The 15,028-nt window shown below is 56.1% G+C and overlaps 1 protein-coding gene across 3 annotated transcripts in view; it reads right to left on the reverse strand.

Moving 5' to 3' along the window:
• PRKAG2 (protein kinase AMP-activated non-catalytic subunit gamma 2) overlaps nucleotides 1-13,793 on the reverse strand; it is a 247,529-nt gene extending 233,736 nt beyond the window's left edge. Inside the window, exon 1 of one of the 3 annotated variants that reach the window (XM_047694346.1) lies at nucleotides 12,728-13,782. In XM_047694346.1, the coding sequence (XP_047550302.1) occupies nucleotides 12,728-12,841 (114 nt within the window). In that variant the 5' untranslated portion in view covers nucleotides 12,842-13,782. Of the gene's footprint in view, nucleotides 1-12,727 lie in introns of all 3 variants that reach the window. The other 2 variants (XM_047694345.1, XM_047694348.1) reach the window with 2 other exon arrangements.
• Nucleotides 13,794-15,028: the final 1,235 nt, after the last annotated feature.

Raw genomic sequence — 15,028 nt, forward strand, 5'->3', positions numbered from 1 at the left:
TTCCCAGGCCACCCCCTTCCTGCTCCCCCCAATCTCATTTCAGTCTCCCCCAAGCCCTGTGTGGCGGGGATCATTACCCACCTTGGACAGGTGAGGAGACTGAGGCTCAGCAAACACAGGGAAACTGCCAAGAGACACGGAGCCAAGAGTGACATGAGCACACAGCCACGCTAGTCAGACTTACCCCCGCAGCAGTCCACTCTTCTGCAGAGCACAGGACACCCAGCACATCCTCCCTGCTCTGGCGGGCGACTCTGTTCTAGAGACTCTCACACAAATGACAGCTGGGGCCTCATCGGCTCTGGGTGGGGGGGGGGGTGCTCTCCCCTCCTATGGCTGAAGGGGCTGGTGCCTGGCCTTGGACCAACCGTCCTGTCCCTCCCCGCTGTTGCTCCATGTCGGAGGTCAGTGAAGGTGCCAGACCGGTTTCTAAGCAAACGATTATCGCGCCGCCTAAAATACCCCATCACATTAATGATGCTCCTACTTGTCCATTAGCCTAAGCAAAAGCCCAAATAACTTTCTTACGTAGGAGACAAAGAAAAAAAAACCCACTAATATAATAATTTTCTTAAATTTGCTCTTTTACTGAACCAACAAAACATGGTATGCCTGAAAATTATTTTTTTGTAAGATTTGCAGATAACAGGCTCATCTAGGTTTTTCAAAATTAGTTCGCAGAGTTGACGAAGGATTTAGATTCTCAAAGAATATCTGTATTTTCTTCCTTCCTCCAGTGAGTTGCGCTTTTGCCTTTCCTCACCATCGCCATTAACAGCATCGGCCGTGTGGGGGAAGGTTTCCCGGGGCAAGGACATGAAAGGTGTAGATGCAGCCCATCCTCGAGGAGCACATGGCCTCATGAAGGAGACAAAAGTCCGGCCACCCTTGCCGCAACCTGGGACAAGGCTGAGGGGCCATCACAGTTCCAGAATGTTCCAGTGCATCCTCAGAGACCTAATTTTTAGGGGAAGGTAACAAAGATCATGAGAGGGGAGCTCACCATTAAACAAGGACTATAACCAGCCAGGTTCATTTGACCTGAAGTTGTTGTACTATGTTTATTACTTCGTTATGGTAGTAAATTCTACGTATGTAGGCCAAGCCTAGAGAGCTTTGCGTTGAGCCTTTCCTGGAAGTGGGTGTTGTTGCATCCAGAGCAGGAGGCAGCCGGAGGCAGAACGGACAGACGGCAAGCCTGCAGCCAGGGAGCTCGCTCTGGAAGGACTATATGCTCACTCGCCACCACCCACAACCTTGGTTTTGAGCCACTGAAAACAGAACTGCTTTGGATTTGTTTTCAGCTCTAATGCAAGGTGTGGGTATCTCTGGCAGAGAGCAGATGGGACCGGGGCTCCCCAGAAGCCTTCCCTCCCCTGTAGCCGTGGATGCTGCCTGCCCCGCTTTCCTCCAGGAGAAAACCCTTGTCCTCCCTGCCTTGGCCCTGGCCAACCCTGTGACCCTAGGCCAGTCCCTTCGCCCCTCCAGCCTGCCTCCTCATGATGAGGGGTCCCCAGGGAGCCCCCACCTTCTCTGGCATGTGGCGGGGAAGTCACGTGGCAGAGTATTCCCTTGGACCGTTTTGGTACCGCTGCCCAGCGTCCCCTCTCTGTGAGCTGAGAATATCCTATTACCTGGGCCCCACGCTCATTTCGGAACCTCAAACTACATTAACGAGCAAAGAAGAGAAAAGTGACAAGAAAAGGAGCTTCTCTGTTCTCCTGGCACTGGCCTCGCCCCAGGAGCACACGGCATCTCTGACGCTGGCCCATCTCCGGTGAGGACGTGGAAGGTTGGGTGGCACCATCGAGCGCCCGCTGTTGGAAGGAGCCCAGCTCCATGGCTCCTGCCTTGTTCACAGCCCCTCGAGGGGCCCCCGTCCCTCAGGAAGCACCACTTGCCTGCATTCGTGGTGACTGAGCCCCGTGGAGACGCAGCCTGCGACCCTCTTCTATAGTCTCAGAATATAAGAATTAGGCAGGGTCTCCTGGATGGTCCAGTCATTTGAGTGTCTGACCCTTGGTTTTGATTCAGGTCATGATCTCAGGGTAGTGGGATCGAGCCCCGTGTCAGGCTCCACGCTCAGTGAGGAGTCTGCTTGTTCCTCTCCCTGTGTTCTTCCCCACCACTCGCACTCTTTTTCTGTCTCTCATTCTCTCTAAAATAAATAAAAATTATGTGTATACAGTATATGTTATATATATTTCTAGATGTTCTATCAAAATAAGTATGTATTAATTATATAACATTAGTCATTAAATAACATTACTATGTCACATATAAACCTATTTAAGATGTCACTATTTTAATTATTACACATTATAATTGAGTAATGTGTTACAGGTTACACTGATCTATAGCTATGGTTTTTTTTTAAAGATTTTATTCATTTATTTGACAGAGAGAGAGATCACAAGTAGCCCGAGTGGCAGGCAGAGAGAGGTGGGGGAAGCAGGATCCCGGCTGAGCAGAGAACCAGACGCAGGGCTCGATCCCTGGACCCTGAGATCATGAACCGAGCCGAAGGCAGAGGCTTAACCCACTGACCACCCAGGCGCCCCATACCGATGTTTTAATATATATTTATGTAACAATGTAATCAACATGTTCATTATATATAATACTAATTATTATACATATTGTATGTATTTGAGAAAGAGTAAATGTGTGTTGTTTTAAGTCACTATGTTTTTGGGGTGTTCTGATATCTGACAGCAAAGGTGAACTGAATGGTGACGGATGTTTGAGGCTCCCCTGCAGACTGCAAGCCTTGTCAGGGGAGGGTCCACGCTGTCCTCTCTGAGTCATGCACAGTGCCTGGCACACAGCAGGCCTTTGAGAAGGGTCTGCTAACTTTGTAAGAAAAGCCTCTGCAGCTGTGTGGCCAAAGACCCAGCACAGGATTTCCCCATTCCTGGTTTAGTGCTTATACTAAGATTCCGTTAATTAAAGAGTAAATGAGAAAGAACTAAAGAATAAGACCGATGAAATTATACAAGGCAGGTTATTTATTTTTGAGATGAGAAGATAAAGAATTGCTTTCAATGACCTTCATTAAAGAATGTGGTAGCCACGTCAGGAGAAGAGACCTAGTCAAGCCCAAGGGCAAACCGCCGGAAGGCAGCAGGCCAGACCAGGGGCTCTGTCTTCTGTGTGGTGTTGCCTCCCACCCTCACACTGCCTGGACTGGACACGGGACATCAGAAGCCAGAGCTGGGGTGCGGCCAAGCACAGACATCAAAAACCCAATTAAAACACAGCCGAGAGTTTTCTAGGGGAGTTGAGCTAGAACAGTTGTAGGCCACGGACAGCCTACGTTCCTTCTCTGTGGTGAGGCTAGGAACACTGCTAATAAGAGTAAAGCTATTTCACAGGCTTATTTTTGAGATAAAGAGATGGCTTATACAAAGGACACGCCTGCCACAGAGCAAGTACTCCGTGACTATTAGCTAAATCTGATGACAACCATGCTATCCCCGATGGCATCGGATAAGCAGTGATATTGATCAGTCAACTGCTCTGAAGGAAACTACTCATGGAGGGGCGAATGAATTTGGAGGAGGAACCTCTGGGCTGTTTGGTTACACCACATGCCTAGCGTAGACAAGAATGGGGCCAGGTGATGACGGCCTCAGGCCCATGACCCAAAGGCTGTGTGCACGGCCTATGCTGCAAGGCAGTGTGGAATAAGGTGGAGGGCTTCCCCTCTGCCCAACAGAGAGCTGCCAGTCTTCTGGAAGCTGAGCAGGAGACAGAGCTGGGCTACCCACTCCCTCTCCCGCTGTCTCCACTCTAGGTCGGAGAGAAGGGGCTCTGGACAAGCGGAATCCCAGAGCTGCCACCCCGGTCTCATTACTCCTGTTTTTTGGGTGCCCGGCCCAGCCCCACCCACCCTGCTAGGCTTTCCAGCAGAGGGGAGCTGTCACAGAGGGGACAGGATGCAGACCCGGATCTGGGGGAAATGCAGCCAATGAAGGGGGAGAGCAGGAAGTAAGACAGATTTGCGGGCCTTGGACTACCCACCCAAGGGCCCTGCTGGGGTGTCCTGGCCCCTCGAGGAGCCTGCTCATGTGATTACCACAACACAAGTGGCAGTCCTTGGTCTGCTGCCCCAGCATGCTTTGAAGGCAGAGACCCTGTTGTGTTCGGTCCCTGAGGCCACCACAACACAGTGTTGTAGGCAAGGTGGCTCCAAACAGCAGAGCTGTATTCTCTCACATTTCTGGAGGGCAGAAGTCTGACAGCAGGGGTCTGCAGGGCCATGCTCCCCCAAAATCCTCTAAGGGAGGATCCACTCTTGCCTCTTCCAGCTTTCAGGGGCTCCAGGGTTGTGGCTGCCCTGCTCCTGTCTCTGTCCTCACCGGACCTTCCCTCCGCGTCTGCGCCCACACAGTCCTCTCCCTCGAAGGGCGTCAGTCATCCTGGACTCGGGGCCCAGCCTCATGGCCTCGTCTTAACTGGGCTAATTACATGCACGTGGACCCTATTTCCAAATAAGGTCACATTCACAGGCTCTGACTTCAGGGGTCCGGACTTCAACATATCTTTTTGGGGACATAATTCAACCCATAACCCTGTTCATCTTTGTATCCTTGGGCCACAGCCTCACTTGGAAAACAGACGCAATGAGGTGACTGGTTTCCCAGAGCCAGCTTTAACCCTGCCTAACTAAAAATATGATTCCCAGCAATTCCCCAGCCCTCCTTTTCTTTCAAAACGGAGGAGCTGGTGTCCCACTTTCTAAAATTCTCCCCTGGCCGGGTAGCGTCCTTCCCCTGCGTGCACCACCCCGTACCTCTTTACCCCTGGCCACTCTGGGGCTGCCCTGGGCTTCACCCTGCAGCAGGCCCAGCCCCCTCGGGACTCCCCCTTCCCCAGGAGGAGAGTAACAGAGCTGCAGGGCTTCCAACAGCCTGGGCCTCATGGGAAAAGGCCTGGACCCCAGGGGTTTACCAAGAGCAAACTGGTCTTTCTTGTACATTCACCAGCAACATCACTGTCAGGTCAGAGTATATTAAAACACAAAGGCCTTGGCAGAAGCCCCAAAGCCTGGATGATATCTGATTGGTCTGTGACAAGCCGTGAGCTGGCAGAGAAGAGTTTCCTGTCAATAGGAAGGAAAAGAATGGAGATCAAATTATTTTCCAAGTAGGCAGTGGGAGAGAGAGAGTGAGACTGGGATTAGCCATTCCGCTGCGGGCCACACTGGCTGGAGGGCAAGCAGGGAAGACCCAGCGGCTTCCTCTGCTCCCATGCACACACCACGCAGTGCGGTCTCGAAGGGTTCCCCGTGGTGGAGCCTCAGGGACACAGCCTGACTCTCGTGGCCCCTCTGCCCATCTCAGGGCAAGATCACAGTCCGCTAACCAAGCCGATTAAGGGCTCCACCTCAACTCTGGCCTGCTTGGCATCTCAACGGCCTTGGTCGTACATTTCAGGAGACTTGATAACATCTAACATTTGGTTGGTGTCATGGTATTTCAAGATGGGTCAGTCCCCGGCCTGAAAGACGCAGGAGAGAGTCTGGTGCTTCGCGTGGACCGTATTCACCGTTCAGGGTCCGAGGGAGGGTGGCTGGAGGAGAACGGGGAAAAGAGCGCTGGATCCTGGCCCAGCTCTGAAGAGGGTCCGCGGCCCAGCTCGGTAGGTAGCCTGAGCCGTAAAAGTGAAATGGTGCCCAGACACAGAACATCGTTGGCTGTGAGCTGAACAAAACAGAAAACGGCAAAAGCAAAAGAAAATAGTCAAGGAACATCGAACACCGTGTGCATCATCGAAAAGCACACGTGTTTGCAGAATGGTTTTAGCAGGTACAGAGTGACTCAGAAGTCACGGGATGAAGTCTGAGCGGGCAGAAAGGTGCTTGCAAGTACCAAGTGCCCCCGTGCCCCTCCCGTCCAGCAAGTGGTAGGACACTCAGAAGTGCAACCGCTGGCTGGAGATGAGCCGTAGAATATAGCTTAGCTGGGACTCACCAGAGGAGGGCAGCCCCCCCCCCAAAAAAAAAACAGGCAAGGCAGAGATACTTATCAGGCAACGAGAATTCTAACATGGTACGTGGAAAGACGCAATGTTGAACACACGAGCTCTGTCGGGTGGCAGCTTCTGGCTTTGCCACCTGACTGCCAGAGACGTCCTTTGCAAGAAATCATGGTCCACGGCATCAGTAGTGGGCATGAGGACACTAGGCAGTATTCAAAACCTGCTCTGCCCAAGGGTCTTGAAGCCCTCTCCCAACGGGTACTAGAGTGGGAACCGGGCAGCACGGGCCAGGCTGGAACGAAGATCACATTCCGCTCCCGGCACATCATCGAACTGTGGGACGGGGCATGTGCTTGTTCTCAGTGGGGCCACTGTAAAGTGGGGACAAGAGGACAAGAGAAGGGTACACCCCAGCACTAAGGTGGGCACCCCGAGGCACGGAACAGTGATTCAGCAAATCCCTGAGTTTCGTGCACGCTCTGGTCATTTCACAAGAACTGCTCCGTGGAGATCCACGCACACTCTGCAGGGGACGGCCTGCAGGGAAGGGACTTCTCAATCCATTCTCTTCCTACCTGTTCCCTCCAGTCTGAGGGCTGGGCTGGCGCATTCCTGGCACTCAGCCAACGTGCTCTGCCCACACTCCGGGAAGCCCGCTCACCAGTCCGCCGTACTCACATCTGGCAAGATGTATCCAATCCTCACTGATAAACCCTGGTGCCACAGGACAGTTCTGGGGCCTCCAGCATCGGAAGCCCGAAGCTCCCGAGATCATACTGCTCAGGGCACCCACAATGCACCAGAGGACTGAATCAAGAAACGTGACAGTGGGGCCTAACAGACTGGCCCACAAGGGGCTGCCTGGGCTGGGGGCTGAGGCAGGCTCTCGTCTTTATTTGGAAGTCAGCAGTATCCTGTCTGTTCAAGGGTCAGTAGCCAAGGACACCTCTTCTCAATGACAAACGGTGCACGTGGTAGGTGATGCTAGATGGGTAGACAGAAAGGCAGATACACGAGTAGGTGGACGGACGGACAGATGGCTGAATGGATACCTAAACAGACAGCCAGGTGGAAGGAACAGCTCACATGGCAGAAGAAACAGAGCAGCATCAACACCAGGGAACTTGGAAACCAAATGTTTTTAAACCACTGTAGGTGTGAGATGTACCTGGGGAACTCATCAGAAACACGGAACCACGGCCCCACCTTTCAGAGATTCTGACTCAGTAGGTCTGGGCTGATACTTGGAATTTCAGATCTCAAACACACACTGGGTACTTGGACTTAAGCAGGTCCAGGACCCACACTTTGAAAGACCCTGCTTGAAACACTTGCCCCGCAAAATCTTGTTCAAGGGGTAGAAACTGACCGAGGTCAAGGCCAAGATCAAAACTGATACCCACACTGTCCTGCATGGCATCCCTTTTACCTTCCGCTGAGGCTCAGTCCAGGTTGTTTTGGTGATGGGACCAAAGGTAGTGAGCACTCTCGGCATTCGGTCCTCCAGCCCCAAGGGGCAGCAGGACAGCTCCCACCCCCACCTGCAGCCAGCCCGTGCCCCCCCTTCTGGAGTCTCTCAGCAGAGTGGATCTGTGATGGAGGATGCTGGTCCAGGCCCACCTCCAGTGGGGTGGGGAGGGGAGGTCCCAGGCCTCAAGCAGCACAAGGCTTCCCTCTGGGGACTCCACGGTCAAAATCATCACGAGCAACAGGACTGTCCAAGCCAAGTGGTGTCTCCACAACCTTCTCTGACCAGCCAGCTTCTCCTGGCTCTATTTTTAGTTTGTCCACAGTGACTGCGAAGGATTTCTGGAGCACCTCTCCCGAGAGGCCCAGGGAAAAGTGCCTTCTGTCCGTGGTAAGATGGAGGCACTGCCACAAGGCCGAGCTTCTTGGCACCTGACTCTGTCCCCAGAGGCTCGCGCAGGGTCCTTTTCTTGGAAGCCCTCCACTCCCCCGTGGCCTCCTGCTCCATCACTGGCTTGTAAACAGTTCCAAAGACCCACAATATGCTGAGGGACGGACATCAAGTAACATATGCCTGCAATACACGGACTTCAGCATTCACAGGAAAGAGATTTCTTCTGAGAAAGGGAAAGAACAACGGTGTCTCTGGCAAAGTTCTGGCAGAATGCCACACCCAGCGAGGCTTCTACAGGGTTATTTTCCAAAACCATTCCCACCACTTTCATTGTTATTCCTGCTTTACATTCGGGATGAAGGCTAAGGGAAGAGAAGCAGGGTGAGACACCAAGCTGTCAGGGTTCTAGAGAAGGCTCACTCCTGTTCCTTTTACGGCCCAGTGCAACCCCGAAGGAGTCCACACTCACCCTGCCGCTTCTCTCCTGACTCCCACCTTCCCTTTCCCCTGACAAGACTCTAGAGTGTTTTCCCAGAAAGGTGATTCCATCTACCTAAGAAAGAGGCTAACACCAAGTCGGGCCTCATCCTCCGTTAGGCCCAGTGACCATTCTCCCTTCAATGAAATTCAATTCATAGTTAATGTAGTGGGTGATTCCAGGTCCCCAAGACCTGTCACAACCCACAGGCCCAAGGGCCTCCCCTAAAATGGACCCCTCTTTTCTGGTGTCTCAGGGCACGACAGATGCTCTTGGTAGCAAGGAGGGTAAAGATGGTTAAGACGATCCAAGCCTGGGATGGAGGTCTCCAGTGGTTCCAACCCCGAACACTCTAGGTCATAGTTCTGTTTATGCACCAGATACGGAGGTAGAGACAGAGGCCAATCGTGTCCAAATGAGACTTGATCCAGTTCAGTGCATGGACAAGTTGTGTGGACACACTGGAGACCTCGGGAGGCCTCTTCCCTGCCGGTGGACTTGACGCCACCAAATTGCCCATTCACGGGACTGCTGGTGTCCCAGGACCCACCACTCAGAATCCCAAATGTCCTTGGAAATGACGTTTTCAGGACATCAGGGATCAGCTGGGGCTGTGACTGAGGACTCTGCCGTACTCGGCTCAGCACGGCTGGGACTGAACTCCCCACCTCTCCCCTGCTTCCTTATACCACCTACCCTGAAGCCGTGAGGTTAACCCAATCCTCGTCCTCCTCCCCAGCCATCAGGCATACCGCTCACCCATCCTTAAGCCTCTCTTCCCTTGTCTGCTCCTATCAGGCCTGCGTTCAGCCCCTCAAACCCTCATCTCTGGATATTTGCCAGGGCAACTGAGTTGGCCCCCTGCCCACGAGCCCTCGTTCTACAAAGCCCTGTGTGTGCTCCCAGGTGAACTCTCCTGATGTCCCTTTCATCACATTTAACTGCTTTTTAAAAAATATTTTATTTATTTATTTGACATAGAGAGAGAAAGACAGTGAGAGAGAGAGAGCACAAGCAGGGGGAGGGGACAGGGAGAAGCAGGTTCTCCACTGAGCAGGAAGCCCGATGCGGGGCTCGATCCCAAGACCCTGAGATCATGACCTGAGCTGAAGGCAGACACTTCACGACAGAGCAACCTGGATGCCCCAAGTTTAACTGCTTCTTAATTTGGATCCCCCCCCAAGAGAGCAAGACAATGACTTAAGATTCAGCAGTCTATCCTAGGCAGGAGAGCCTGATGAGCCACTAAGCATATATTAATGAATGGACACCAGTGTGGGCAACCCTGCCTGGACACCGCTGGGACCCTCTGGGGCTTCCTGTGGAACACATGGCACCAGGGAGTGGGGAGGCCGGGGGCCCACCCCACCCACGTCCCTCCTTGGTTGCGGGTCACCCCTTAGGGCATAACCCCAATCCCACACTCCTGCTCAGCCTGCACTGGGGCTGAGCAAACTGGCACCCTCCAGGAGGTCTCTTGAAGACAAGAACACAGAGGTCAGCGGTGGCGGGGAGCCGAGCTGTCCCGCAGGGCCCCACGAACACTGGGTAGCCACGGGGGCAAGGGCAGGGCATCAGCTGTGTCCGCAGCAGCTTCCTGGCACCTTTAGGACGAAGTCCTCACTCCCTCAGGCTGCCTTCTGGGTAGACCTGCCAGGTAAGAGGCAGGACGCCCAGTTCAATTGGGATCTCAGCTAACAGTGGGCGATTTTTTACTGTACGTTTTCCCAAAGGGTCCACGGGACATCCATACACGGAAAGTTACCCATCGTTTATCTAAAATCCTACTTTAACTGGTCGTTCAGTATTTTTATTTGCTACACCTGGCAACCTTGTTTCAGAGTCCTCCTTGATCGGGCCTCGGCCTGTTTTTGAGAATGCTGATTCTCAAACCCTTTCTTCCCCGAGAAGGGGCTCCGCGCTGTGCCTGAAAGCAGTCATCCAACCCCCAGCTCATGGAGGTGCTCAAGCTGGTCCCCTGGCGGGAGTGACCCAGGTTCTCACACGTGTCTCGGTCCCGCCCACTGGCTCTGGGTCTGATGTCTCTGCAAACACGTCAGTCCGCTGTCACCTCTCCCACTGTCCCCTCTGAAAGCAGGTGCCACCAGCACCGGTCATCTGATGCCCTTGGGACATGGGCTAGCATTCACCTGAACACCTTATTTTCCCAGCTAGAGCACAGCTCTCACCTAGATCAACACAGATCAACAGGTCGTTACTAGGTGGTCAGTGACAAGACCTCCCGGTCCCACCGGCAAAAGCAAGTCCTATAAGGAGGGAGACAGAGCCCCTCTCTTGCTCCCCTAGATCTCACCATCAACCAGAGCACTACATGCATGCTGTGGAACAAGTGAGTGAACAGCACTTTCAGCAAGGGATGGAACATGCCAGAAGGTTGTTTAAAGCAGCCTAAATCATGCCCAACGAGCAAGAAGGGTCAGATATTTCAGATATTCCAGCTCCATCATGGCCCTTCCGCTCTCACAGTGTGGCCTCTTAGCCACACTGGATTTTGGCCCACACGAACCACTAGCAGCAACTCTCCAGTGACTCCGAGGACACACCGCGCGCACAGTTGGCCTCAGTACAATACGACCTGACACTGGCAAGTGTCCCTTTCTTTTCTCCATGTCTCTCTCTCTCTTTTTAAAGATTTTATTTATTTGACAGACAGAGATCACAAGCAGGCAGAGAGGCAGAGAGAGGGGGAAGCAGACTCCCCGCTGAGGAGAGCTCCATGTGGGGCTTGACTGAAGGCAGAGGCTTAACCCACTGAGCTCCCCAGGCGCCCCTCCATGCCTCTTCTTTTAAAACCAGTTGCTCTGATGTCAACACAATAGCCATACGTGTTTATAATACTTTAAATTTGCAAGTGCTTTCCCATGACTTATTTTATTTCAACATCACTCTCAGGTAGGCAAAGCAAATTATCTCTGACAGATGGGAGAAAGCGAGTAGTAAAGGGCTCACTGAATGGATGGATGGGCGCTCCAGGGAGACTGGTAATACCCTTGTCTAAGTTTTCATTTACAAATACAGCTAAAAAGTCTCATGTTAGCCATGTAAACAAGAATAATCCATTCTAAAATGGGCTTTTTACTCCTGCATATTTGGGTCACCACCCAGCTGGCCCCGGAGCACCAGGTTACCTGCCCCCTGAGCTTTCAGCAGCAGAGGCAGGGCTGGCTCCCGCCACCACCCACAGACCTTCTCCATCCGAGTGTGGGCAAAGGAAAGGAGCTGCCTTCAACAAACGCTTAAGGAAGGGGCCTCGTGGGGTTTGCCAGGGAAGTGAGTGGCAAGCAGCCCCACCCCAATCCTGCCCAGTCTGCAGCAGGCCTCAACCCTGCGCTCCCTCCCTGTGCCTAGGACCAGTCATCCCCACAGGGAGAACAAAATCACGTTCTTTCTGGAGCCCTCTGCTCTTTGCGTATGCATGTGTCTGGGCGCGTGCATCTGCGCGTACGTGTGCTTGCACAAACATCCACTGGGTTGGTGGAGGCCAGGGGCGTGACTCAGTTGGGGGTTTCTTTCGGGTGCAGGTAAGGGCCGTGCTGCACGTCCTGCTACCTGACTTGTCCACAGGGAAGCTGGGGAAGGCCAGGGCTACTTGGGTAGGCAAACCCTAGGGTGGGCGCAAGACCCCGCTCGGCGCTCCCTGCCCGGAATGGAGGCGCTCCCTGCCCGGGATGGACAAAGTCGAGCCGCAGACCGATCGATGTCGCCAAAGTCCGGGCGCGGGCTGCCGGCGTGGCCGGGGCTGAAGTTCGCAGCAGCTCCGCATGTGTTAGCGAATCCCAAGTCCCCGGTAGCCCGAAATGTGCTCCCCAGGGGTGGAGGGAGGGAGCAGGCAAAAGGAGCGGCTGCAGAGCAGCTCCCCGCCCCGGGCCCCGGCACACCCCGAGGGGAATTGGGGAGGAGGAAGGTCCATTGGCGGGGGTACAGCTACACAGCCGCACACATCCACAGCCCCCCCAATATACACCCGCCTGCTGTCCCCGCCCTCCGCCCCTCCCCTGCGTCCCCGGCCGCCGCGCGCGGCTCCACCTCTCCCGAGTGCAGTCCACACCGTCCTTTTCAACAAAACAACACTACGCACCGCCCCCAGCACCCGCACCGGGCGGGATCCGGGGCAACGCCCAGCCCGCCACCAGCCGCGCCCCGCGCCCCCTCCCGCGCCCCCGCTGCAGTCGGTCGCCGAGTCCCGGCCGCAAGCCGCTGGGGAGAGAGATGGAGCCTAGCTCGGCCGCCCAGCTCGACCCTGCGCCGCCACCCATCCCCGAGCGCCCGAAGTGACAGGAGGGGCACGCACGGCGCGCGCGGGGCGTCCCGCGTTAACCGCTTCGGCGCCGGGGTCGACCGCGACGCGAGGGTGGGGAGCTGGGGACCGCGCTGCGGGCACTCACCGGGATGTGCACTCGCAGCGAACGCCTCTTCTGGCTGGGGATTTTTTTGCCGCCGCTCCCGCCGGGGCTGGAAACGTCTTTCTTCTTCTTGGTGTCCATGGCCGCGCTTCCCATAACTTTCACCAGAAGTTAATTCCGGGTGACCAGTTCCTGCAGTGCGGTCCTCTCCTTCCCGGCCCGGCCCCTGCTGCCGGCCTCCAGCCGCGAGCTCTTTATTATCCTCCGTCCACCCCGAAGACACCGCGTGGGGACTTCCGCGGGGAGGGAAGGTGGCGCAGGTACCTCGGGCCGCCGCCGCCGGGGACGGATGGCGGTCGGCGTGGGCGCGGAGTTCACGTGTCCTCTTCCTCCTTAGAGCTCAGCGATGCAAAATTAAAGCCAGAGGCCGTACAGGCTCTGGTGTCTCTCGGGCTTACGCGTGGCAGAGGTCCCCCGCCGGGTGACAAAGTTTTCTTCCTTTTGCGAAGCGAAGCAGCATTTTCCACCTCTCAGCTCCTCCCACGGATTCCCAGAGGTAATCCGCAAGGCAGGTGCACGGAAGGACAGTAATCTGGGAAACAACCCTCCTTGCCTGCGCCCAAGCGGACTGTCTGGCGAGAGCGAGACAGTTTGTATGTAAATATAATCCTCGGCCGCAGAATGAACCAGCCCGGAGTCTGGAGCTCGGCCCGTCCCCCCGCCGGGCGAGAGAGGGGAGGCGGGAGGGGGAGGCGCAAACGCGAACGCCCAGGCAATTGGGCTCCCGCTCGGCTGCGCGCCCGGGTCCCGGCGGCGGCTCGGCTCGCGGGGCCCCGCCAGCCGGAGGGCGCGCCCGCTGCGTCCCTCCGCCGCGCCGCGTCCCGGGGACAGGGAGCCGGCAGCGAGGGGCGGCGCGGCCGGGACGCAGGCTCGGCGAGCGCGGGGCGGTGGAAGGCCGCGTGCGCTGAACAGGAAGTGCACGGCGCACGCCGCTCGCCCGCTAGCCACGCCGCCCCGAGCCGCCCCCGGGTCGCCGCACGAGGTCGCCTGCCCCGCGGGCGGGGTCCTCCCTCCCCTGCGGCCGCGGCGACGCGGGACTCGTCGGGAGCCCATTTGTGATGCGTCTCGTGGCTCCCGCGTCTCCGTCTACGCCCGGCCCCCGGCAACACGCCCCCGCGCCCTAGCCCGCCGCCCCCGCAGCGGCGGAAGCCCCGGCTCGCGTGGGGATGCGCGCTGACCCGCGCCTGCTTCCGGGAAAGCCGCGGCCCCGGACCCTCTCCGCGCGCCGTGCGGACCCCAGCGCGCCCGGAGCTCGGTCGGTGTTGCGGGGAGTGCGGCTGGTCACAGCCCGCCCCGAACCGCCGCCACACCCGGCTCCTCCCAGGTTCCCCCGGGGCTGCGCAGCGGAGCAGCGGGAAGTGCGGGCGCAGGGTCCGCAGCCCCGCAACGCAGAAGACGCGGAGTTCCCAGGACTGCGGGAAGCAAGGGGTGCGGAGAACCCTGGAACCCCCGGCGAGACTTCCACGTGCCACCGCGTCGCCGCCCTGGCGCGGCCGTAGCCCGGGCCCGGAGGACTTGGGGGGTGGCGTTCCCCTTCCGAGCGCCCCAGGATGGCGCGACCTTGGTTCCCGGCTGGAAGTGGGGTGAATGCTCGGTCGGGAGACGCCTCCTTTCCCGCTCTCGGTCCTGAGGACGTAGTGACCCCAGAAGTCACTGGAGCGCCCTAAATGCTGACGTCAGCTCCGCCTCACGCCCTAATCAGAGAAAGAACGTGATGGGCCGGCTTTAACTCCTGTCCAGGTGTGGAGATTTAAGGAGTCCCCTCCTCGCAGGAGCGGGGATTAGCCGGCCTCGGGGACACCTCTTAGGTGGTGCCTCCCACCCAGCCAGAAGCCAAGGGTTTCAGCCATCTTTCCCGGTTCCTTCCAACCCTCCTTCTGTCATCTGGTGTGTCTGCGTGGTTCCTTGGTTCCTAGGGGTTTGTATCGTCCTTCTCTTTCTCCCCTGCTCTCCAATCCAGAACGGAGCCAGACTGGGAAATCCTGGAGCATTTCCTTGCTTGACCAAAGGTAGAGATGCTCTGGAGGGGACTAGTCTGGGTTCAAAAACCAGGTAAACATTCTGGTTCCACAGGTGTGGAATTTCACACTTTGACCTTTTCTGACTGGCTGGTGGAGGGGGGCATGAGCCTTCATTAGTACCCTAAATGCTGGAAACACTGCTTAGTAGCAGAAAAGGGGGGGGGGGGCTTTACCTTGCCACCAAGGGAGCCCACCCTTACCTGCTCAAAATTACTCCCCAGCTGTCCCTTAAATTTCATCTCTTTAGCTCAGCATTTTAATC

This window comes from Lutra lutra, chromosome 11, assembly GCF_902655055.1.
Source record: "Lutra lutra chromosome 11, mLutLut1.2, whole genome shotgun sequence".
NCBI lineage: Eukaryota > Metazoa > Chordata > Mammalia > Carnivora > Mustelidae > Lutra > Lutra lutra.